This window comes from Dama dama, chromosome 20, assembly GCF_033118175.1.
Source record: "Dama dama isolate Ldn47 chromosome 20, ASM3311817v1, whole genome shotgun sequence".
In the NCBI taxonomy this organism is placed as follows: domain Eukaryota; kingdom Metazoa; phylum Chordata; class Mammalia; order Artiodactyla; family Cervidae; genus Dama; species Dama dama.
In genome coordinates, this window is record NC_083700.1 from 22,617,772 (window position 1) to 22,644,276 (window position 26,505).

General features: G+C 38.8%; 1 protein-coding gene across 3 annotated transcripts in view; it reads left to right on the top strand.

Moving 5' to 3' along the window:
* Positions 1–26,505, top strand: part of RNF115 (ring finger protein 115) — a 73,051-nt gene that overhangs the window by 10,573 nt on the left and 35,973 nt on the right. Inside the window, exons 2-4 of one of the 3 annotated variants that reach the window (XM_061120980.1) lie at positions 8,860–8,918; positions 9,667–9,718; positions 13,033–13,075. In XM_061120980.1, the coding sequence (XP_060976963.1) occupies positions 8,909–8,918; positions 9,667–9,718; positions 13,033–13,075 (105 nt within the window). In that variant the 5' untranslated portion in view covers positions 8,860–8,908. The remainder of the gene's footprint in view (positions 1–8,859; positions 8,919–9,666; positions 9,719–13,032; positions 13,076–26,505) is intronic. The other 2 variants (XM_061120979.1, XM_061120981.1) reach the window with 2 other exon arrangements.

The window sequence follows — 26,505 nt, forward strand, 5'->3', positions numbered from 1 at the left end:
GGTGGTCTGGTATTCCCATCTCTTGAAAAATTTTCCAGTTTGTTGGGATTCACACAGTCAGAGGCTTTGTCATAATCAGTAAAGCAGATGTTTTTCTGAAACTCTTGCTTTTAGTTGCTTAGTTTGTCCAGGTGCAAGCACTCCAGTAAAGGGTCCCAAGTCCCAGCCTATTTCAGATCTTTTAACTTTGTTTTGGGGTTCACTTGATGCTTTTAAAAAGGCAGAAAGTGTAACCTGGATTGTAAAAGAATAATCATAGGAGATTATGGAAAACTTAAGGGCTTCCCTGGTAGTTCAGCTGGTAAAGAATCCGCCTGTTGTGCAGGAGACCCCATTTTGATTCCTGGGTTGGGAAGATCCGCTGGAGAAGGGATAGGCTACCCACTCCAGTATTCTTGGGCTTTCCTGGTGGCTCAGATGGTAAAGAATCCGCCTGCAATGCGGGAGACCTGGGTTTGGTCCTGGGTTGGGAAGATCCCCTGGAGAAGCGAATGGCTATCTACTCCAGTATTCTGGTCTGAAGAATTCCATGGACTACATATAGTACATGGGGTCGCAGAGTCAGACAAGACTGAGAAACTTTCACTTTCTCTAGGAGAAAAGCAGTGTGGTTGATGTTAGAGATGTAAGTTGACATGAAATTCATGGTGTGGTTGGTTCTAGCCTAGGTAGGAACTGTGGTGTGTTTCAGTTTGTTCCTAATCCTTCTAATTAGGAGTCCCAGTAATTTGCCTTGTGATACTCTGGAGAATATGAACAATAGAACATGAATGACTTAATATTGTGATCTTAGATTTGGATTCTGTCAAATGACACAGAAAATAGGCTTTTCTTTTATCTAAAATAAAAAACTGACTTTGATTGTGAACACATAGAAAAACAAAGCTGTGGAATTAGAAAATAAGTAGTAAGTTTTTATATTGTATTATGAATAAACATTGGATATAAATTTGCATAAGGTTCAAGGGTATATAAATTTCACAGTATAGGATTTAATATAAATAAGTCTTGGCTTGTAGGTTATTGTTTTACCAAGACCTCACATTTTGTGATGTTGGCCCATGAAATATAAGAAGGAAAATAAAATAATGCATTAAAACCATCCTTTCCCCCTAAAAACCACACACAGAAAAAGAAAAACCCCAAAAGTCCCTTTTCACTTACATTCTGAGTGCTTTGTGTCTTCTAGGACTATTCTTCTAAGTGAGTAAACATCAGGGCTAAGCTGTACTTAGGGAGTTGTCCCTGATTCAGATTATTAATGGTGAAAAATACTTCTCCTTGTGGATATTTTTAGATGAAACTGGCAGTGGATCATCCAAAGTAGTTCATTCAAGTGTACCTGCTACTGAGTGTCTTCACTGGAGTTGTATATAGTAAATGTTCAGACCCTGAAGGAAAGCAGTTTAGTTTGGAGACATGCATAGTGCCAGACCTATAGTGAGCCTTTAATTCACTTTTATCCTTGCTTTTGCCCTCCCCTCCAAAACCTATTATGCTTAAAATTTAAAACTCTGTTATCTGGATATATCAGGATGGTATACTAGGACCAAGGCTTGGGTGTGGGAAGAGTGTAGAGTCAGAGACTAGGTTTGGTTCTTGTTTGATCTTCTTACAAATTCTCCTTAATTCATGGATGTTCCCCCAAAGTGAACTTAACATTACTTCTGAAAAAAAATTAGGAAAAATTAAAATGCCAAGTTAGCCATCTTTAGAAGTGACCCAAGAGATAAATACTTAAAATCTAGTCTGGTTGTAATATCAATGTAGGGCAGGACTGAATTGTGATTGTAAGTAAGAAAATATAGCCAAGTAATTGTATTATATTCTAACAGGAGAAAGAATGTACTTGTTAGAGGACGGTGTGGAAATTGTAGATCAGCAGTGAAAGAATAGAAAAAAGAGTCAGAGGCAAACATACGCTGTTTTCTTCCTGCTCAGAGGGAGAAGAAACACAGATAATTGATTTTGAGAATCTGGTTTTATGCTGATAGTGGAAATGGATATATTAGGCTATCTTAGCCTAATGACATAGGCTATATATTCAGTTGCCTACTGCTCTGAGTCTCTGCTTTTTTAACAGGTGATTATAATCTGGAATAACTGTAATAGCTATATTATATGTCTAATGTGGCAATCATTGAATTAGGTAATTTGCAAACAGCTTAACCTTTATAATAATACAACTAATAAATAGAGACTTGAGTTTAGAATTCAGGTCTTGATTCCAAAACTCCTCTATTCATGTGTCTTTCCTCTGTTCAGGTAGAATTATTTATTGAGGAAGACTGTGCTGAATAGTAAAAGTAAGTGAGCCACTCGGTAACACTTTTTCATTGAAATTAAATTGGCATTCTGGTTTTTATATACATGGCCTCTTAATTTGTTTTTATGTGAATCTTCCTCTTAAGAGACAGGTCTTCTCTAGGTGCTAGATTAAATTTCTGATCTTGTAAGATAGAAGGTTTCAGACCCTGGAATGTGTGTTCATCAGGGTAATGCTCTCCTGTTAAGGAGAGGAGGGGGCTGGAAGGTTGCTGAATCTCCCAAGTCCTCATTTGGCCTTGACATAAACTTTTCCATTCAATCATCAGCAAATTATAGTTCCTATTCCTTTCTTTACAAGAGTAATTATTGTCAATCAGTGAGGTGTAATGAAAAGAATATGGGGTTTTAAATTCAAAAAAGAGCAGGATTCAAAGCTCTTCATCCCTTGGTCAATATCCTGGTTTTCTCTTACTGCCTAAACAGTCACCCCAAACTTTAGTGACTTGAAACAGTATTATCTTTCATGTTCCTGTGGATTTATAGAGTTGAGCTGGTCAGTTCTCATTTGAGATCTTTCATATGTTTGTAGTCCACAAAACTAGAGGGAGCCGTCTGAAGGCCCTACTGGGATGGACCGCCAAGGTAGTTTTTCCCTCTTACAATCCAGTCCTTCTCTGATGTCTCAGTGCTTGTCTGTGTGATCTTTCTGTCCAGCAGAGTTGTTGTTTAATTGCTAAGTTGTGTCTGACTCTTTGTGACCCCGTTGATTGCAGCATGTCAGGTTTCCCTGTCCTTCACTATCTCTCAGAGTTTCCTGAACTCGTCTGTTGAGTTGATGATGCCATCCAACCATCTCATCTTCTGTTGCCCCCTTCTCCTGCTCTCAATCTTTCTCCACATCAGGGGCTTTTCCAGTGAGTCGACTCTTTGCTTCAGGTGGCCAAAGTATTGGAGCTTCAGCATCAGTCCCTGCAATGAATATTCAGGGTTTGATTTCTGTTAGAATTGACTGGTTTGATCTCCTTGCTGTCTAAGGGACTCTCAAGAGTTTTCTCCAGCACCATAATTCAAAAGCATCGATCCTTTGGCACTCAACTTTATGGTCCAACTCTTTTTTTTTTTTTTTTTATTTTAACAATGTGTTTTTATTTAATGAACACAGTACTTGCCATCTGACAGCCATACACTCTCCAGGTTTACCATTCACTTTACAACAAAATTATCAATAGATAAAGGATATTTCTTTATGCACGTTGTAGGAGTATATACATTGAATAACAAACACTCCAGAAGTCAACATATATGTACATTATTTACATATTAACTATTTACCATAAATAGAAATGTTTTCTAAGAAAAAATAAAACAAGAAATCACAATGTGTGGTTTCTGGTCTACAACAGACCTAACTTTTCAGCAAAGCACATCTATGTAGATATATGCATTTTAGCTTGAAAATTATGCATTGCTTTATATGCAGCATTAAATGCTGCTTCATCTATAAATAGCTCCTATTTGGACTTCATTTGGTACCACATTAAACTGCTCAAGGATGTTCTGTGATCCTGAAGATGCCTGCTTGTCTGGGCACAGGGTCACCCACTTAAACCCCAAGTGTCAGCGGGGGCGAGTGGGGCTGTGGAAGCCATGCCTCCCACCCAGCGGATATGGTCCAACTCTTATATCCTTATATGATTACTGAAAAAAACCATAGCTTTGACTATACAGACTTTTGTCGGCAAAGTTAATGTCTCTGCTTTTTAGTATGCTGTCTAGGTTTGTCATAGCTTTTCTTCCAAGGAGCTAGTATCTTTTAATTTCTTGGCTGCAGTCATTGATTGGAGTGATTTTGGAGCCCAAGAAAGTAAAATCTGTCACTGTTTCCACTTTTTCCTCTTCTGTTTGCCATGGAGTGATGGGACTGGATGTCATGATGATCTTTTTTTGACTGTTGAGTTTTAAGCCAGGCTTTTCACTCTCTCCTTTCACCCTCATCAAGAGGTTCTTTAGTTCCTCTTTGCTTGCTGTCCAGCAGAGTAGCCCAGACTTGTGTGGCTGCTCAGGGCTTTAACACTCAGAAAGCAAAAACTGTTAGGCAGTTAAGAGCATTGTCTGGAATTAGCTCAGTATTCTATAGGTAAAGAAGTCACAGGGCTCTCCAGATTCAGTGATCTGGTTCTTAGAACTATGTCTGGGATCACGAAGAGAGAACTTGTACATTTCTCTACTCTAAATCAGTGTGATTCTTGCTTCAAGTCTCTCTTCTGTCTTCCCAATTATGATATCTACCTTCTGAAATTATTTTCTTTTTATCACAGTTCTAAACATCATTGAAAGTTCAAGATCAGTGTAGATGACCCTTTAAAGACCTTACTTACTCCATGGTGGGAATGTAAATTGATACTGTCACTATGGAGAACATAATGGATAGTGCTTAAAAAACTAGGAGTAGGATATGATGCAGTAATCCCGCCATTGGGCATATACCCTGAGAAAACCGTAACTGAAAGAGCCACGTGCCCCAGCTTTCACTGTAGCACTGTTTACAATAGCTGGGACATGGAAGCAACCTAGATGTCCATCGACAGATGAAGTAATAAAAAAGTGGTGGTACATATACACAATAGAATATTACTCAGCCATGAAAAAGAATACATTCAGTCCTAATGAGGTGGATGAACCTAGAGCCTGTTATACAGAATAAAGTAAGTCAGAAAGAGAAAAACAAATAACGTGTATTAACACCTATATATGGAATCAAGGAGCCTATTCGCAGGGCAGCAGTGGAGATGCAGACATAAAGAACAGACTGTGGACACAAGTGAGGAAAGAAGTGGATGGGGTGAATGGAGAGAGTGGCGTGGAACGTAACTTACCATATGTAAAATAGATAGTGAAAATTTGTTGCATGATGCACCAAGCTCAAATCAGGTGCTCTGTGACAACCTAGAGGGGTGGGGTGGGGTAGGAGGTGGGAGGGAGATTTGAGAGGGAGGGGACATATGTGTACCTATGGCTGATTCATGTTGGTGTATGGTAGAAACCAACACAATATTGTAAAGCAGTTATCCTCCAATTAAAAATTTAAAAAATACATGTATAATATTTCTATACATGCTTAATGTTGATTATGAAATAAATGTGATTATACAATGATAATTGTATAATTATTACACCACCTACTCTCATAGCTTTATCTTGGACTTTGTGATCATCCAAAACATTGCTTCTTTTGAAATCTTAGGCTTCACTATCCCCTGAGCAGGCCCCAACTTCTTAAACTTCCAGCTCTTTTAATTGTTTACTTTCACTCTAACCATTCTCTGATTGTATTAGATTCTGGTACTTTGACTCCTAGTTGTGAGGTGTGTGGCAAGTAATTTCAGGTTTGTTTATTCAGTAAGTATTTATTGAATACCAGACTGTCTTAGGGATATAATGGTAAACAAAATTGATCTGAACCCTGCCTTTATGAAACTTAAAGCTTTCTGAATGGTTACAGATATTAAGAAAGCATTAAACAAATATATAATTACAGACTGTGATAAGTGCTATAAAGGAATGAATTAGGTGCCATAAGGAGAAAATAAGAAGAGGAGGGGACTTCCCTGGTGTTACAGGTGGGTAGGAATCTGCCTGTGAATGCAGGGGACACAGGTTCAATCCCTGGTCCGGGAGAATCCACACACTGCAGAGTGGCTGAGCCTCCTGCACCACCGCTCCTGAAGCCTGTGTGCCTGGAGCCTGTGCTCCGCAACCAGAGAAGCCACTGCAGTGGGAAGCCCATGCACCTCAACGATGAGTAGCCCCTGCTTGTTGCAACTAGAGAAAGCTCACACACAGCAACAAAGACTCAGTGCAACCAAAAATAAATAAATTCTTTTCAAAAAAGAGGAGGAAGGCACTTTAGACTGAATGGTGAAAGAGGGGTTTCTGACATGACCTCAAAATGGAGCCCTAAAAGACTGGAAGTCCCTTGCCATGCAAAGAGTTAGGGGAATAGTGTTTTCAGTTGTAGGAGCAGAATGTGTGAAAGCTTGAGGCAGGGATCAGCTTGATGAATTAGAATGATTGAAAGAAGGTCTTTGTGGCTGGAATTCACTGAGGCAGCGTAGCCTAAAATGAGGTTGGCAAGTTAAACAGGGACCAGCTGAATCAAGGCCTTGCAAGTAATTTTTAAGAGTTTAATTTTATTCTTAGTGTTTCTGGAAATAGTTGAATGGTTTTAAGATGGGATGATATGGTCTGTTTTATGTTTTAGAAAGATCATTCTGACTTTATCATGCAGAACAGATGGGAAGAGCCTGGAAGAGAAGCAGGACAGCACTTAAGAGGGAACTTATTCATTGTTTAGAGCCAGTGCTGGCTTGGGTTATGATAGTGTGGCAAAAAGGCAAGGAGTAGATTTGAGAAATGTGTTCCTCAGTAGAAGTCCCAGGATTTGATGGTTGGATGTGGAAGATGACAGAGAGGGAGGAGTCGGGAGTGGTTCCCGATTTTTCCAGTATGAACAAATTTGATATGCCACCTCTTGATAAGTGTGTGTGTGTAAGAGAGAAAGAGCATGAGAGAGAATACATTTGAGGATAAATGAATCTGGAGTCCAGAAGAGTGACCTGGGTTGGAGATAACACATTTGGGAGTTGTTGCACCTAGAGGATATTTATTTTTATTTTTTTATTTTTCATGTAAAACAATGGGAATGAATGAGAGAGGAAGAGAAAAGAAAGAGGAGGGCCTGATATTGGGATGCAAATCACAAATCACAACATTTTTTAATTGATTTTTTTCTTTTTAACTTTAAACATTAAAATAGATTTAAGGTAGCCTTCTGTAGGCCATCTCACTTGCTTTCAGATAACTTTCTTTGTGGGAGAGAAAGGAATATAGTTACTGCTACCTGGGAGGAGAGGGGATGCAGGAGCAGAGGGAGGGGCTCAGGAATTTATATGTTCTCCAGATTATTTTCTGCCTGGGGTAATTCACAGTATGCCCATTATTAGTGTTTCTCATCTTTCATGTGTGTAGAGAAGAAAAAAGGTTGAGAGTTTCTGCTCTACAGGATAAATTTCATGGTAATCTAAGTTTTCCATAGTCTGGTTTCAGCCTGCCTATTCACACTCATCATACCATTCCCCTCCAACCACCATGCATGCTATATTCTATTATGATTTTTAGCTCATAATTTCCTTTTTTATTGAGCAAATAGACTAATATTTTAAGTCTCTTTCAGATAAAGCTTTCCCTGATTCCCTCAGGAGAACTTCGGTATTTGTTTATATTCCCAGTGTGCATTGCTTAAAGCAATTGTTTTATTAAATTTAAATGTTTTTGTTACATTGACTGCTCACCAAACTAATCTTCTTGACAGAAGGGATTGATTTTTTTCTTTATGCCTCTTTTAAGAAAGCATTTGAATGTTTGAGTTACATTTCTAACTCTGTTTGAACAGGCAAATACAGCTTACTTTTCCTTCTGATAAGACGAACTTTGGGGTTTAGAAAATATAGCGAGCAAGAAAATAGTTGAAGATGTCTTTTCCAGATCTATTTTAATAGGTATTAATAGTTAAAATATACTTTTTAAAATTGTGGTAAAGCAACCTCTGAAGTATATTCTTTCTTATCAGCCCCAATGTTGTTCAGTCACGTCCAACTCTTTGTGACCCCATGGACTGTAGCCCGCCAGGCTCCCCTGTCCATGGGATTCTCCAGGCCAGAATTCTGGAGTGGGTAGCCATTTCCTTCTCCTGGGGATCTTCCTGACCCACGGATCGGACCCCCGTCTCCGGCATTGCAGGCAGATTCTTTACTGTCTGAGCCACCCAGTTAGAGCCTTGGAGTGGAGAAATCCATCAAGTTAACCCAGAAGTTCTAGACTCAGATAATTGGCCCAAAAGCTTGATATTTAATTAAAAGAAAGATTCCTGGTAATGAAGGAAATAGAAGCTGATCTAATGGAATTATTCTGGTTATTTGAATTAACATGTCTATAGAATACCTGAGACTATTTAAGTTTTATTTGGAACCATTGATAATCAAAAAATAGGTTAGAAGTACTGTAAAACTTCACTGTAAATTCCTAGTCTACAAATTGATTTATTCTGTGATTCAGTTTATGTCTCCTGTCATTGTTTAGAGCCAGTACTAGCTTGGGTTATGTTAGTGTGGCAAAAAGGCAAGGAGTAGATAAAGGAAAAAAAACAGCATAGCAGGAAAAAAAATAGCAATGTCTATGCCCATTGAATGTTATAATCTTTTACTGCTCTGATACATCTCTTGGAGCTTTTTCACTAGATTTGAAGAGAAAATTAGATAATGAACTCAGTACAGTTAAAAAAAAATTCAAGTTAAAAAAACAAACTTTGACATTCTTCCTTTTAGCTTTCAATGGGAATCACTTATGAAGCCATTCTCTAATTATCACATGGAATTCATTACTTGCTGGAGTATAACAGAAAAAACTATCCTGAGAGTCAGCAAGTACAAACAGCATTTCACAGCATCAGCTTGTGTACTGCATATTGTTCTGTAACTGTATACTTAGCTTTCTGGTGAAAGACTCTCATTTTTGTCTTCCTTTTTTTTATAGGAATATACTTGTCCCAGATGTGAATCAGGTTTTATTGAAGAAGTGACAGATGATTCCAGGTACAGTACAAGCCCATGAATAAATCAGGCATTCTGTTATCAAAATTATGTTTTTTAGCATCAACTGAATGAATAGAAAGAAATTTGTTTTATAACTTACACTCTCTGCTGAGAGAGAGAAGAAAAGGAGCGGAGCAAAGGGGAAGAAAAATGGGAAAATTAGGAAAATGTGATAGTAGGTGTCTTGAGATCTACTGTGGTGTTCTTGGGAAACCTCTGTATCCCTATCAGAGTAAATTTGATGAGTTTTCATATATTTTCTGAGACTTTGGGGTTTCTCTTGGATTATTGGTTGGTTTTTAGTGACTACTCTGTTGCCTGAAGGTAGATTGCTCTTATACATCCCTTTCGTGGGCTGGGGAGCAACTTGTGACAAAGATTACCTAGTAAGATAAACAGGCTGTTCTAGCCAGGGAAACTGAGTTGTTATTCTTGAGGAAGCCTTGGATCCTTTGTGCTTATTAGGATTATTGTGGTCAAACATACCATCTTGCCGAAGTAGTATTAGTGTATTGGTAATGCTTGAAATTGGCTCTTGTTGCTCTTACTGATGGTATAAAACCTATAAAAGGGGGAAGTTATTTCTGAAAGTGACAATGTTATATATTCCTTCTTGATTAATATGATTAAAACTATGAAAGCTTAATAAAAAGTAGAATAGTGTTGATAGGAGGGCTTCTTTTAATCTTGGAGTGACTTTGGGGGTTTTAATGGCAGTAAATAATTCCTTTACTGTTGCTGTTGGCAGAATATAAAGTTGAAGTTCCCTTCCACAACCAGGAAAAACTACACATTTTACAGTATGTACAATTAGTTTAACTTTATTAATGATCAGTGATTATATGTATAATCTGACCTGGAGCTTCTGGGGCAACATATGGCATGAGGATCTAGTTTGCTACAAACACTTGATGTAATAATCTTGGTTTTAAATAACACAATACCAGCTCAATCTACAAGATTCGCATGATGGCAAAATTAGCAATTTTGTGTGGATGGCATGCTAACTTGGGATAGCTTTTTATTTGTGCTGTTATAATTGCATCATATACTTGTTTCAAGCAGGGTATGCTCTGCATGTGTTATAGAGCATGTTAGTTGTTTTCAGGGGGAGTATTTTTTCAAAGGTTTTGAATACTAATTTTGGTTTCTTTAGCCATGAGGTTGGTGATTAACTACAAGATGAATCTTTTCTAGAGGAAAACTGAATTCTATGGCTCCTGCTCTCACTTGAGTTGGTTTTTTATTTGTGCTTTTGTGAGTCAAAGGTTGTCTTGTACAGGTGCTATTGATAGCAGATATTCAAATGCAAATATCATGTCTTTTGAAAGATCAGTGTTTTAAATAGTTGAAGAAATCTCTGCTTAGAATCAGTGTCTTAGACGTAGCAGGGTATTTATTTCCTTCTATAAAGTTTATGAACATTTGCTGGTTCGAATACTTAGCAATTACAGTGTTAAGTAGTGGATGGTAAAAATTAATGAGAGCACGTCCTTATGTGAACATTGGATAATGGGTTCCATTTGCTGTTAGACATTCATCTGGAGGAGCATCTTGTAAATTTCTTAAGCTTTGTAACATTTCTCAGAAAAATGTGTTTGTTTTTATTATCCCTTCTCTATGATTAGCCCTATCATTCTTTTTAAAAAAATTATTTATTTATTTATTTTTGGCTGTGCTGGGCCTTTGTTGCTGTGCATGGGCTTTTTCCTAGGTGCTGCGAGCAGGGGCTACTCTCTAGTTGTGGTGCTCAGGCTTCTCATTGTGGTGGCTTCTCTTGTTGTGGACCAAGGGCTCTATGGCCTGTGGGCTTCAATGGTTGAGGCGCGAGGGCTCTAGAGTGGGGCTCAGTAGTTGCAGCTCCCAGGCTCTACAGCACGGGCTCAAGGGTTGTGGTGTACTGACTCGGTTGCCATGCTGCAGGTGGGCTCTTCCTGGATCAGGGACTGAACCCGTCTCTCCTGCATTGGCAGGTGGATTCTTCGCCATTGAGCCACCAATGAACCCCAGCTCTGTCATTCTTAATATACAAAGGAATTTAAGGAAAGGGAAGGCTGGGGGAGTTGCAGGGATAGAAGAACCCTAAAAGAAAGAGTTGATAGCTTTAATTACCAAAGATACCTGAATCCTTGAAGCTGTCAATATATGGTAAAGGCAGTAGAGCCCTGGAAGCCTGTCTGCTGCTGCTAAGTCGCTTCAGTCGTGTCCGACTCTGTGCGACCCCATAGACAGCAGCTCACCAGGCTCCCCCGTCCCTGGGATTCTCCAGGCAAGAACACTGGAGTGGGTTGCCATTTCATACTCCAATGCATGAAAGTGAAAAGTGAAAGTGAAGTCGCTCAGTCATGTCTGAGTCTTAGTGACCCCATGGAATGCAGCCTACCAGGCTCCTCCGTCCATGGGATTTTCCAGGCAAGAGTACTGGAGTGGGGTGCCATTGCCTTCTCCGGGAAGCCTGTTTAGGCTTGAGCAATAAAATGGATACAGTGGTAATTTAATTATTTATAGAGGCACTGGTAATTTGGGGCTTGTTCTACATAGGAAGTGTTTTTTACAAAAGACATTTAAACATTTGAAACAAAGAACAGTTGTTAAATGGTTTCTAATCAGAGAATAAGGCTTGAGAATGATGCCATAGATAGAGAATGGCGTTAGCTTTCGTTTTTTCACTTTTGGTTCCAGACTAACCAGGGTGTGTGTGTTTTCTCAATGAGCTGAGTGCAGTGCCTGGATTGCTATTGTAATTCTGAAAATGAAAGCTGCTATAGTAATTTGTGGACTTTATAGCATTGGGGTGAGTGTGTGCATGCTTGTGTGCTAACGTGTGTACTTTTGTGCCCTTGTATGTCTCTTGAAGTAAAAGTGATATCCAGCAGTTCTTGGTATTCTTTCCATCCCCTTTCTGTCAAAGTGCCAGTTTTCTCTCTTTGCAAATTTCATGAGGACAATGGGATCTAATATTTTTTCCTAGTCTTTGGGAATTGGTTTACACATGCAGTATTAATTCAATAATGTCTACTTTTGAGTTATCAATGCAGGATATAGTAAAGCAGCATTATCAAAAGTGGTGAGTGCTGTGTATAATGGCTGATATATAATAAATACATATATTTGTGGTATTAATAAAATACAGTATTTACCCTCTGAATTTTATGTTTCTGAAAGAAGGGTAAGAAGTAGAAATGGATGAAAGAATTTCTAGATATGTATAATATAAGGTCAAATTTAGAATCACAGTCAAGAGTGCAGAGGGCTGTGGATGAGTCTTGTTTGGTGAGTTTCAGTTCAGTTCAGTTCAGTCGCTCAGTCATGTCCGACTCTTTGCGACCCCATTAATCGCAGCACGCCAGGCCTCCCTGTCCATCACCAACTCCTGGAGTTTACTCAAACTCTCATGTCCATCAAGCCGGTGATGCCATCCAGCCATCTCATCCTCTGTCGTCCCCTTCTCCTCCTGCCCCCAATCCCTCCCAGCATCAGGGTCTTTTCCAATGAATCAACTCTTCGCATGAGGTGGCCAAAGTAGTGGAGTTTCAGCTTCAGCATCAGTCCTTCCAAAGGTGAGTTTAGTAAAGTCCTAATGGAGGATGGCTCTGAGGGGTGGGTAAGATAATCATCATCAGAAGAAAAAATATTTATTGAGCCCTTTTATAAGATGCTAAATATTGTACCAGACCCCTTGCATTACTACATTTAATCATTTCTAGTAGTTTCAAATGTTGTGTGTTCATCTGATGGTTAGTGGTTTTTTAGTGAAGTATTATTTGGAGAATCTAGTTTTATTTTTTAGCTTCTGAGAATAAATATTTTTCTTCCTTTGCTCAGGTTTGAGTTGCATTGCTGGCTGTGGGTCCTTCTTCCTTCTCTGTGATGGCCCCTCTCTCTAATTTTTTACTTGGTTTTCCTTTGATTTTGTAGTTTGTTATAGTATTTTTCATAGATTAATCCACATGCAAGTTCTTCATAATTTCCTTTGTAGGTGTCACATTGGAATGAGCTATTTTTCCTTACTGGGATTTGTTCTCATTGTACCATTCTATATTTAGGTTCTGGGAGGGAAGCTTATTCCTGGGAATAGAAAATAGAATCACTTCTCATTGCTTTTTCTCTTCAGTTTTTTAGGTGGTGGCAGCAGCACATCAACACAGTTTTCAGAGGTAAGTTTTTCTTTGGCTCTGTGGATTCTTTAGGTAGTGGGCTCGTGCTAAAATGGTGACAGATTTTCACTTGCCAGTGCAGCAAAACCTCAGAATGTTTAAGGAAAATGTAGGCAAGAGTAGTCTTAGAAAGATTTGTGTTCAATAGTTGGGGCTTTGGCATGTTATTTTTAGTAAACCTTTGATTAGGTGGTGTTTTCGGTTATTTTCTGCTTCTGTATTGTGTATGTAGTGTGAGATTGTAAAGCTTGTGGTTTTTTTTTTGTTAATAACTGTGTTGCAGACTCTTAGTGGTGTGACTGTCAAGTAAAGAGCAGGGGATGAGTTATAATTGAAGTCACAGTGAGGCACAGCCTACAGTTTTACACAGAGGTACTGGTTTCTAGAGATTACCTTGAATGAATGTGGTAGTTTGGTATATGTATTGGAATTTGGGTGCCAGATTAAGGATAAGATATTTACTTGCCTTCCAGGTCTCAAGATAGGACCCGTAGTTAATTTCCAGTTCTTTATATAATGTGGGTTCTCTTCCTGCGAAGCAAACACCCTGGGGCATGTGGGCTTCAGTGGTTGTGACAGGTGGACTCAGTAGACGTGGCTGTTGAGCTCTAGAGCATGGGCTCAATAGTTGTGGTGCACAAGCTTAGTTGCCATGTGACATGTGGGATCTTTCTGAATCAGTGAGCAAACCCATTTCTACTGCATTGGCAGGTGGCTTCCTTAGGCCAGAGCCACCAGGGAAGCCCTAAGGTGCACAGTTTTAAGTGACATTAAGTACTTTTTGTTTATAAGCATTAAGAGACTGTATCTCACAAGGGTAGACCCCCCTCTGCCTACGGAAAACAGTGGTTTGCTTTTGCTCCTACTGCCATATAGTTTGGTTAGCCCTAGAAAGCTAACAGATGCTAAAAGAAAAAAAAATTAAATCCCATAATCGGAATTTGTCTGTATTTCAGGATCACATTAACCTTTTTTTGGAAATAGTTCAAGTTTTGAGAACAAGCAAAACTTTTTAGTGTTTATTTGTGTATAAATTAAAACTGTATTTGCAGGTGTTTCTGAAAACTGGTATTCAGTAAGAAGCCCATAAAACCCTAAGCTTCTCTCCTTTATCCTCTGAAAATTATTTTTAAGACTTGCAGCTCCCAGACTTTTTTTTTGGCCACACTGTGCACCTTGTAGGTCTTAGTTCCCATCCTAGTTAGTTCCTCGACCAGGGATTGAACCCAGGCCCCAGTGAAAGCACCAAGTCCTCACCACTGGGCCACGGAAGTTCTCAGCTCCCCAGATTTTTTATGTTATTAGATTTATAGTCAAGAAACTTAATGTTTGGGTAACAATCCTGTTTTATTAAGGGTATTTTCTTTTACTTATAGTCTGTGGTACTTCCCAATATCCGGTATTAAACTTTTTACTTAACTCTGAACTGACTTGATACGTGGGTTGGTTAGTGTGATTCAAGATAGATTATGTCTTTGAACTCCCATTTTATTGTTTTGATGGATGAAAAAACATTACTTAAAATTGTGCTCACCAGGCCTGGAAGCCTTTCCAGTTTTAGTATGTTTTTTCCCTGTGTGAGCTATTCCTGGTAACACAGATTGTCACTTAACTGGTTATACATATGCAGAGGAAAAACTTCATCTGATTTTCCTTAAGTGTTCTCTTTTAGGAGATAGAAATACAGGTTTTGTAGTTATGACTCACTAGGAGAAGATGCATTCAGAAGAAAAATAAATATATATATTTAGTCAGTTTCCTAACTTTAGTAATGCTAAATCTGACACTGCGTGAGTTATCCTTCAGGTGTTGAAGTAATTTTGCCTAATCATAGCCTGTGACATCATGTTCTTCAGGATTTGTAGCAAGGGCATGATTACACCCAGTTTTCCCTTGTCATCAAAGGGAATATTTCAGTTTTCTCCTTTTAAAATATTTTGCACTTATATAGAAAAAAATCTGTCTTTTAGTATTGTAGAAGTTGTCAAGGATTAAAATCAGCTAAGAAGTATGTTGAGTGCACTTCCAGCACTCTGCTAGAAGTTGGGGCAAGAAACAAATGTTACAGTTGCCTTGAGTGTGAGGAACTTATAATTTAGTTGGGGAGCAAGTGCAAACATATGAAACAAGTATGAATACGAGAAAGAATGTACAGAGGGTATACTAAACTTATTGTGGGGTGTATATGACAGACAGTAGAAAGGACAGGTTAGGTGGGCTGCAGTCTTTGAAAAGACTAAGATGTTTAGGAATAAAGAGGTCAAATGACATAGTGATATGCCCAGATCCAGATTGCCTGAGTTTAAATCCTGGGTCTACTGCTTACTGACTGTGTAACCTGGGCAAAATTACTTAGAATTTTTCAGTGCCTCTGTTTCCTCCTTTGTAAATTGGGGAAAATAATAATACCTACCTCAGAGAGTTGTTGTGAGGATTGAGTCGATATATGCCAGGTGTGTGGGCCAGTGTACCTGTCGTATAGTGAGTGCTTAATAAATTTTAGCTGTTATTAATACTTCATGGAGAAGGTTAAACAAGTCTTCAAGTACTAGAGCCTTAAAGGGTAGGTGGAATTTAGATAAGCAAAGAGATGAGAAAACACTAACACTTTTCCTCTCGACAGTGTTCATAGGCTTTAAGTTCATAATTTTACCCATATCCCTAGAGGAAAAGCTTAGAAAGAAAATTATGTTTGGAAACAAGAGTTGTTTTTCTTTTCTATATTTCAGTTTATAATTCCAGCAAATGCTTATGCTCAGTTTTGCTCTATTTTTCTTCAGATTTGCTTGTACAATGAAGAGGTTATTTTCTTAATTAGTATTTATTAATGCTGGATTCTTAAAACACTAGATGCATTAGAAGAGGCTTAATCCAAGCATGTGTGTGTGTGTGTGTGTGTGTGTGTGTGTGTGTATGTGTGTGTGTGTGTATTTTTTTTTCTAAATGAGGTCTGGGGTGGGGGAAACAGAAAGAGTGGATGAGGATGGAGAAGAGTTGCCAGTGAAATGGGAACGATGTTTGAGTAATGTTGTGAGGGTTGGTGGAGAGTGAATTTAGAAATGTTGCTAACAGATTGTAGAGAGAGAGGACATAGCTATATTGAGGTCCCTGTTGATAATCTGGGGAATTGAACCCATTGCTATCTGAGCATTTCATTGATTACTTGAAAGCTTCTGACCATGACCTGGTGCCAGTGAGACATCTGATGGTGAAAGTTTCAGCTTTCCTGAGCATATCACTTCAGTGCAAGAGTGGCTATGGCTTCTGCCTCGGATTAGCAGAAAATAAGATAGATGGTTTTCTAGAAAAAGAACTCCCAGGTGGGCAAGAAGGCAAGGTACTCTGAGCAGCCTGATTTATATTTATTTAAATAAAATTTGTTTTGATACATATGCAGCACTGCATTGGGCAATAAAAAAGGTGTTAAAATACATCTGGAGTTCCACTGTTCTAAGAGCCTCCTTTCTTTATATATTTCCTTTCAGGTTTTGTCCTGAGGCATAGATACTGAAAGATATTATAACAACATGAAGAAGATTTTTAAAAAGTCTTCCATATTATCATTACGTTATTTTTTATTTCGTCCTTTCTTTCCCTCCCTTTCTCATTTTCTTTCTTTCTTTCTTGTACTTTCCATTTCTCACATTCATGCTTCATAACTGTTTTCAGATGTATGTATCATAGAATATGCTATGTTGTATTTCTGATTTTTAAAATTTACTTAGGATTATAGCATAAATTTTTTTCTTGACTCTTCGTAATTATGAGTTATCTATTTTATGGCTTCATATTCTTTCATGCCTTCTCTATAATAAACTGTTATCCCATGTTAAAACATGTCTGGCTATACATGTTGGTTGATCATTGATCATACCTCTTCACTTCATCTCAGAGTCTAGAGCATGTTGAGAAGTAAAGTATAGATGCTAGAGAGATGGAAATAAAGATTTAATTTTTATTCAGTGAAGTTGGAAACCACATTTGATCTGTGGCCAAATGGACATCTTAAGTCTGCACAGGATGCCCCTCCTGAGAATTAGAGGCAGCAGAGCAGGCACAAATACTCAGAATCACTTTTTTGGCCTTTGTGCAGAGTCCTTATACACGAACTCCACCAACTGGAGAAATGTGACTTAGTAGATGTTAGGTTTTTGCTACTTACCAATCGGATGCATCATTCCCCTGGTAGGAAAGAGTAATGAGGAATGAATAAAGAGGTTAGATGTGGACGTGGAAGCTCTTGAGTCTTCCCTTCTCACCTTTGAGTTTAGTAATTGAAGTCTGTAGTTAGCAAGGATCTGGGACTAGTAGCTTTGGCAGCTAGGCGAGGAGATGAGTGGTCTGGGAGGGCGATATTATGTCTGCCTTCATGAAGTGTCTCTCCAGTACCCACTATGCTCTTTTGTGTGTGCTCCTGGGACCTGTGGAGAAGGCTCTGAAGTAATCAAGAAGAACAGTAAATTAAGCTGAGCTAAATAAAGTTGTTGATATTCTATTGTTCTTGACCTACAAAGGTGGTAATTTTAAATGATTAAACCTAGTAAAGACAGTAAAGATTTCAAATCTTTAACTTTCTTTTCCCAAGTAAGTTTTCCTTTTAGCTGTTTGCTGTTCTTCTCAGTCTCAGCCAGAGGGCTTGTACTCAAATGCCAGGTAGAGTTTGGATTCTTTGAGTAGCTGCACCCTGGATGTGATCTTAAAGGATGAATTAATTCAACCAAGTCTGTCATCTGTCTCACTTTTTAGTATAAAGAGTTAAAAGAGCTCATTTCACAGTGCTGCCTGCTTTACATCCAGTCCATATGGAAATATCAACTCCAGAACTCTTCAGCAGTTGTTCAAAGAATAACTGTGTTTCTCTAATTCAGTACTAAGTTCACACCAGTAATTCTGTTGCCAAGCAAAGAACGTAATGTAAACTCAATGGTAACTGAAGGAACAAGAATGAAACAGAAAATAGTTTTGGTGTCAGCCCTGCCAGTTTTTTGTTCAGTGACTGCCAGTTGACCACATCTATAGCCTGTAAGCTTAAACTCATTTGAAAAAAGGTGCTTTCAAGACATAATTTATGGCACAGTGTTTAGATTTTAAGGGGTGGGTGGGCACTGGGCATCGTATTTTTTTCTTTGTGAATAGCATTTGAATACTCTGTATTTTTATAAAATTTAGGAATTTTATATTTGATTGAAAACTTGTATCCAGGCTATGTAGAGACCTCTTAAAATGGAATAATGAGAAAACAACCCATTTTTAGAAAATTGCAAAAGATTTAAACAATCTCCTTTACCAAAGAAGATGTACAGATGGCAAAAGAAATCTCAACATTGTTAGTTGTTGTTTGTTGTTGTTCAGTTGTTTAGTTGTGTCTGATTCTTTGTGACTGCATGGACTGAAGCATGCCAGGCTCCTCTGTCCCCCACTGTCTCCTAGAGTTTGCTCAAATTCATGTCCATTGAGTGCCTAGGAAAATGCCCATTAAAACCACAATGAGGGAATTCCCTGGTGGCCCAGTCATTAGGACTCTCGAACTTCCACTGGAGAGGGCATGGTTCAATCCCTGGGTGGGAAACTAAGATCCCACATGCTGTGTGGTATGGCCAAACAAACAAACAAACAAAAAAAACGAAAACAACTCACCAAAGTGAGCTACTACATAGTTATCAGGATGGCTAAACTTTAAAAGACTGACGATATTAACTTTTGGTAAGGCTGTGGAGCAACTGAAATTGATTGTAAAAATGGTCCAACCACTTTAGCAAACAGCTTTTTTTTTAAGAAATATTAGCCATATGATTTAACCATTGTACTCCCCTAAGATATGTACATAATTGTGCATAGCAACTATTGTAATAATAAAAATTAGAAACATTCCAAGTGCCCATCAACAGGTGAATGGATAAACAAATTGTGGTATATCCATAGTATGGAAATACTACTCAGCAATATAAAGTATGTGGAATGCGACTCAACATAAACCCTTGGTTCATGTAAAAGTTAGAATGAATCTCAAAATAATTAAGCTGAGTGAAAGAATCCAAATAATACATATAGTATGATTCCCTTTACATGAACTCCTAGAAAGTATAAAATTTGAGAAAATGCAAATCACAGAGTGATCAGTGGCTGCTTGAGGGCAGGGAGGGGCAGGAGGAGGGGATTACCAAGATGCATTAGGAAACATTTGGAGGTGATGAAAATGTTCTGTATCTTGATTTAGTGCTTTCGTAAGATTGCTTGTGAACTTTTTTCAAAATTGCATTTCTAAAGTCAGTAATTTAGAAATCACCCACAGTTGACTCATCTCTGTAGATCATAATTTTTTTTTTTTTGGAGATATAATTCAAATCCTGTGTAAAGTATACATTTTGTGGTTTTGGTGTATTCACAAACTTACATCACCATCACCACTGTCTAATTCTAGAACTTTTTCATCACTCCTGGAAGAAACCCTATATCCGTTAGTAGTCACTCTGTTTTCTCCGCAATTCCCCCAGCTCTAGGAAACGATGAGTTTGTTTTCTGTTTCTGTGCTTTTGCCTGTTTAGGACATTTGATATAAATGGAATGAATGATACAGTATGTGACCTTTGTGACTGGCTCACTTAACATAATGTTTTCTTGACACATCTATGTTTTATAGCATGTATCAGTACTTAATTCTTTTTTATGGCTGCATGACCTGCTGTATGGATATACTACATTTTGTTTATCTGCTCATCAGTTGATGGACATTTCCATTATTTACACCTTTTAACCATTTTAGATAACATTGCTGTGAATATGTATAATTTTTTTCTGTATGTATTTTGTGTGTTCTTAAGTATATAAGTAGGAGGGAAATTGCTGGGCCATATAGTAACTCTTTAACTTTTCAAAGAATTGACCATGGTATTTGAGGTGCTCATATAATCATGGTTCAGTTCAGTTGCTCAGTTGTGTCCCACTCTTTGTGACCTCATGGACTGCAGCACGCCAGGCCACCCTGTCCATCACCAACTCCTGGAACTTGCTCAAGCTCATGTCCATCAAGTTGGTGCTGCCATCCAACCATCTCATCTTCTGTCGTCCCCTTCTCTTCCTGCCTTCAATCTTTCCCACCATCAGGGTCTTTTCCAAGGAGTGAGTTCTTCTACATCAGGTGGCCAAAGTGTTGGAGCCTCAGCTTCAGCATCAGTCCTTCCAATGAATATTCAGGACTGATTTCCTTTACGATTGACTGGTTTGATCTCCTTGCTGTCCAAGGGACTCTCAAGAGTCTTCTCCAACACCACAGTTCAAAAGCATCAGTTCTTTAGAGCTCAGCTTCCTTTATGATCCCAACTCTCACATCCATACATGACTACTGGAAAAACCATAGTTTGACTAGACAGAACTTTGTTGGCAAAGTAATGTCTCTGCTTTTTAATATGCTTGCTATGTCTAGGTTGGTCATAGCTTTTCTTTCAAGGAGCAGGCGTCTTTTAATTTCATGGCTGCAGTCACCACCTGCAGTGATTTTGGAGCCCAGGAAAATTAAAGTCTGTTGCTGTTTCCATTGTTTCCCCATTTATTTGCCATGAAGTGATGGGACTGGATGCGTGCCATGATGATAATTTTTCAGTTGAGTTTAAGCCAGCTTATTCACTCTCCTCTTTCACTTTCATCAGGAGGCTCTTTAGTCCCTCTTTGCTTTCTGCCATAAGGGTGGTGTCATATGCATATCTGAAGTTACTGATATTTCTCCCTGCACTCTTGATTCTAGCTTGTGCTTCATCCAGCCTGGCATTTCGCATGATGTACTCTGCATATAAGTTAAATAAGCAAGGTGACAATATATACAGCCTTGAAGTACTCCTTTCCTAATTTGGAACCAATCTGTTGTTCCATGTTCGGTTCTAACTGTTGCTTCTTGACCTGCATACAGATTTCTCAGGAGGCAGATAAGGTGATCTGGTATTCCCATCTCTTTAAGAATGTTCCACAGTTTGTTGTGATCCACACAGTCAAAGGCTTTGGCGTAGTCAGTAAAGCAGAAGTAGATATTTTTCTGCAATTTTCTTGCTTTTTCGATGATCCAACGGATGTTAGCAATTTGATCTCTGGTTCCTTTGTGTTTTCTAAATCCAGCTTGAACATCTGGAAGTTCATGGTTCATGTACTTTTTAAGTCTTGCCTGGAGAATTTTGAGCATTACTTTGCTAGCACCTAATTGACAGGTTCTGTCTTGAAAAACTGAAAATGTTACTCTGCATTGGAGGTAAAAAGATGATGCTTCAAAAAATATGTGGGCTGAAATACTTACATGTTTCAATATAAAAAAGATGGAGTGACTTCCCCAGTGGTCCAGTGGCTAAGACTGTGCTCCCAATGCAGGGGGCCTGAGTTGGCTCCCTAGTCAGGGAACTAGATCCCACATACAGCATACATCCTCGCTTGGAGGGTTTTGAGCATTACTTTGCTAGCATGTGAGATGAGCGCAACTTCTGTAGTTTGAACATTCTTTAGCATTGCCTTTTTTTGGGATTAAAATAAAAACTGACCTTTTCCAGTCCTGTGGCCACTGCTGAGTTTTCCAAATTTGCCTTCATATTGAGTACAGCACTTTCACAGCATCATCTTTTAGGACTTTGAAATAGCTCAGCTGGAATTTCATCACCTCCATTAGGTTTGTTTGTAGTGATGCTTCCTAAGGCCCACTTGACTTCGGACTCCAGGATGTCTGGCTCTAGGTGAGTGATCGCACCATCATGGTTATCTGGGTCATTAACATCTTTTTTGTATAGTTCTTCTGGTTAGCTTATATAATCGTGGTTAGTGACAGCAAATTTTGCTAATTCTCTATGTTATTTATTTATTTCGCTGCACCAGGTCTTAGTTGCAGCATGCGGGCACTCTTAGTTGCATGTGGGATCTAGTTCCCTGACTAGGGAGCCAGCTCAGGCCCCCTGCATTGGTAGTACAGTCTTAGCCACTGGACCACCGGGGAAGTCACTCCATCTTGTGATATTCTTGTGATAACCTATGCGAGAACAGAATCTAAAATAAACTGAATATCTGTTTTTAACTTGTCTTGAATACCCAGTTTTGTTGTATGAGCTATTTTTTTCTCTTAGGTTTGTCTTAAGTCTGCTCAGAGGCAAATGACCTGAAGCTATTGTTATCCTTAGTGTTGATTTGGTGTAAATTTGTGTGGTGTGCTCTTTTTATCAGGTGCTATATGGTCAACATAGAGTAGTATCTTGGGACAAATACATTGACTACTACTGTCTGTTTGCACTAATTTGCAGTTCCAAACAAGTAGAAAATGCCTTATGCTGATGTCGAAGCTGCTTCTAAGCTTGGGTTCCTTCAGAATTTTTACAAATGTTAGATGCAATAACTCATGTGTAATTATCAGTGCAGATTATTGATATTATGAGTTTGGTGCTTAATTTTTCTTCTAATCAAAAATTTCAAATATTTATCCAAAGAAGACATATATATATATAGATGACCAATAGGCATATGAAAAGATGTTCAGCATTACTAATTATTACAGAAATGCAAATCAAAACCACAGTGATAGCTATCACGAACAAGTCTACAAATAATAAATGCTGAAAAGGGTGTAGAGAAAAGGGAACACTCCCACACTGTTGATGGGAATGTAAATTGGTGCAGCCACTTTGGAGAACAGTATAGAGATTCCTTAAAAAACTAAACGTAGGGCTTCCCTGGTGGTCTAGGGGTTAAGAATCTGCCTGCCAGTGCAGGGGACATGGGTTTGATCCCTGTTCAGGAAGATCCCACATGCCATGGGCCGATCAAGCCTGTGCACCACAACTACTAAGCCAGCCCTCTAGGACCTGTGAGCCACAACTACTGAGTTCATGCTTCATAACTACTGAAACCTGCGTACCCTAGATCCTGTGCTCCTCGACAAGAGAAGCCTCCGTAATGAGAAGCCCACATACTGCAACTAGAGAGTAGCCCCTGCTATCCGCAACTAGAGAAAGCCTGTGCATAGCAATGAAGACCCAGCACAACCAAGAGGAAATAATCTTAAAAAAAAAAAAAAACCAAAAAAACTAAAAATAGAATTACCATATGATCCAGCAATCTCATTCCTGGGCATATATCTGAAAAAGACAAAAAGTCTAATTTGAAAAGATGTATGCACTCCAGTGTTCATAGCAGCACTACTTAACAGTAGCCAAGACATGAAAGCAACCTAAATGTCCACTGACAGATGAAAGGATAAAGAAGATGTGAGGTACACATGCACATATACATATGCACAATGTAAAATACTACCCAGCCATTAAAAAATAATAATGCATTTGTACCAACATAGATGGACCTAGACATTTTCATGTGAAGTAAGTCAGAGAAAGACAAATATCATATAATATCACTTATATGCAGAATCTAAAAAAAGATAGAGTGAACTTATTTACAAAACAGACCCACATAGAAAACAAACTACCAAAGGGGAAAGGATAAATTAGGAGTTTGGGATTAACTGATAACAAAGCTATATATAAAATAGATAAAAAACAAGGAGATATATGTCTATATATACACACATACATACATATATTACACACATACACATATATAAACATGTATAACTGAATCACTTTGCTTATACCTGAAAGTAACACAACATTGCAAATCAGCTATACTTCAATAAATTTTTTAAAAAATATTTAGTTTTTATATTAACACAGCTCCACCCATCAACAGAAAATTGGATTAATGATTTACTGAGCATGGCCCCACCCATCAGAACAGGACCCTGTTTCCCCCTCTGTCAGTCTCTCCCATCAGGAAACTTCCATAAGCCTCTTATCCTTCTCCATCAGAGGACAGGTAGACTGAAAACCACAATCACAGAAAACTAACCAATCTGATTACATGAACCACAGCCTTGTCTAACTCAGTGAAACTATGAGCCATGCCTTGTAGGGCCACCCAAGACAGATGGGTCATGATGGAGAGTACTGACAAAATGTGGTCCACTGAAAAACGGAATGGCAAACCACTTCAGTATTGTTGCCTTGAGAATCCCATGAACAGTATGAAATGGCAAAAAGATAGGACACTGAAAGATGAACTCCCCAGGTCAGTAGGTGCCCAATATGCTACTGGAGATCAGTGGAGAAATAACACCAGAAAGAAAGAAGAGACAGAGCCAAAGCAAAAACAGTACCCAGTTGTGGATGTGACTGGTGATAGAAACAAGGTCTGATGCTGTAAAGAGCAAAATTGCATAGGAACCTGGAATGTCAGGTCCGTGAATCACCGTAAATTGGAAGTGGTCAAACAGGAGATGGCAAGAGTAAAAGTTGACATTTTAGGAATCAGCGAATTAAAATGGACTGGAATGGGTGACTTTAACTCAGATGACAACTATATCTACTACTGTGGGCAAGAATCCCTTGGAAGAAATGGAGTAGCCATCATAGTCAACAGAAGACTCCAAAATGCAGTACTTGGATGCAGTCTCAAAAACAACAGACTAATCTCTGTTCATTTCCAAGGTGAATCATTCAGTATCACAGTAATCCAAGTCTATGCCCCGACCAGTAATGCTGAAGAAGCTGAAGTTGAACAGTTCTATGAAGACCTACAAGACCTTCTAGAACTAACACCCCAAAACCATGTATTTTTCACTATAGGGGACTGGAATGCAAAAGTAGGAAGTCAAGAAACACCTGGAGTAACAGGCAAATTTGGCCTTGGAGTACAGAATGAAGCAGGGCAAAGACTAATAGAGTTTTGCCAAGAGAATGCACTGGTCACAGCAAACACCCTCTTCCAACAACACAAGAGAAGACTCTACATATGGACATCACCAGATCGTCAACACTGAAATCAGATTGATTATATTCTTTGCAGCCAAAGATGGAGAAGCTCTGTACAGTCAGCAAAAACAAGACCAGGAGCTGACTGTGGCTCAGATCATGAACTCCTTATTGCCAAATTCAGACTTAAATTGAAGAAAGTACGGAAAACCACTAGACCATTCAGGTAGGACCTAAATCAAATCCTTAATGATTACACAGTGGAAGTGAGAAATAGATTTAAGGGACTAGATCTGATAGACAGAGTGCCTGATGAACTATGGACGGAGGTTCGTGACATTGTACAGGAGACAGGGAACAAGACCATCCCCAAGAAAAAGAAATGCAAAAAAGCAAAATGGCTGTCTGAGGAGGCCTTACAAATAGCTGTGAAAAGAAGAGAAACAAAAAGCAAAGGAGAAAAGGAAAGATATACCCATTTGAATGCAGAGTTCCAAAGAATAGCAAGGAGAGATAAGAAAGCCTTCCTCAGTGATCAGTGTACAGAAATAGAGGAAAACAACAGAATGGGAAAGACTAGAGATCTCTTCAAGAAAATGAGAGATACCAAGGGAACATTTCATGCAAAGATGGGCTCAATAAAGGACAGAAATGGTATGGACCTAACAGAAGCAGAAGATATTTAGAAGAGGTGGCAAGAAAACACAGAACAACTGTACAAAAAAGATCTTCACGACCCAGATAATCACGATGGTATGATCACTCACCTAGAGCTGGACATCATGGAGTGTGAAGTCAAGTGGGCCTTAGGAAGCATCACTATGAACAAAGCTAGTGGAGGTGATGTATTCCAGCTGAGCTATTTCAAATCCTAAAAGATAATGCTGTGAAAGTGTTGCACTCAATATGCCAGCAAATTTGGAAAACTCAGCAGTGGCCACAGGACTGGAAAAGGTCAGTTTTCATTCCAATCCCAAAGAAAGGCAGTGCCAGAGGATTCTCAAACTACCGCACAATTGCACTCATCTCACACGCTAGTAAAGTAATGCTCAAAATTCTCCAAGCCAGGCTTCAACAATATGTGAACCGTGAACTTCCAGATGTTCAAGCTGGTTTTAGAAAAGGCAGAGGAACCAGAGATCAAATTGCCAACATCCGCTGGATCATTGAAACAGTGAGAGAATTCCAGAAAAATATCTATTTCTGCTTCATTGACTATGCCAAAGCCTTTGACTGTGGATCACAGTAAACTGTGGAAAATTCTGAAGGAGATGGGAATACCAGACCACCTGACCTGCCTCTTGAGAAATCTGTATGCAGGTCAGGAAGCAACAGTTAGAACTAGACATAGAACAACAGACTGGTTCCAAATAGGAAAAGGAGTACGTCAAGGCTGTATATTGTCACTGTGCTTATTTAACTTATATGCAGAGTACATCATGAGAAACGCTGGGCTGGATGAAGCACAAGCTGGAATCAGGATTGCCTGGAGAAATATCAGTGACCTCAGATATGCATATGACACCACCCTTATGGCAGAAAGTGAAGAGGAACCAAAGAGCCTCTTGATGAGAGTGAAAGAGGAGAGTGCAAAAGCTGGCATAAAGCTCAACATTCAGAAAACAAAGATCATGGCATTTGGTCCCATCACTTCATGGCAAATAG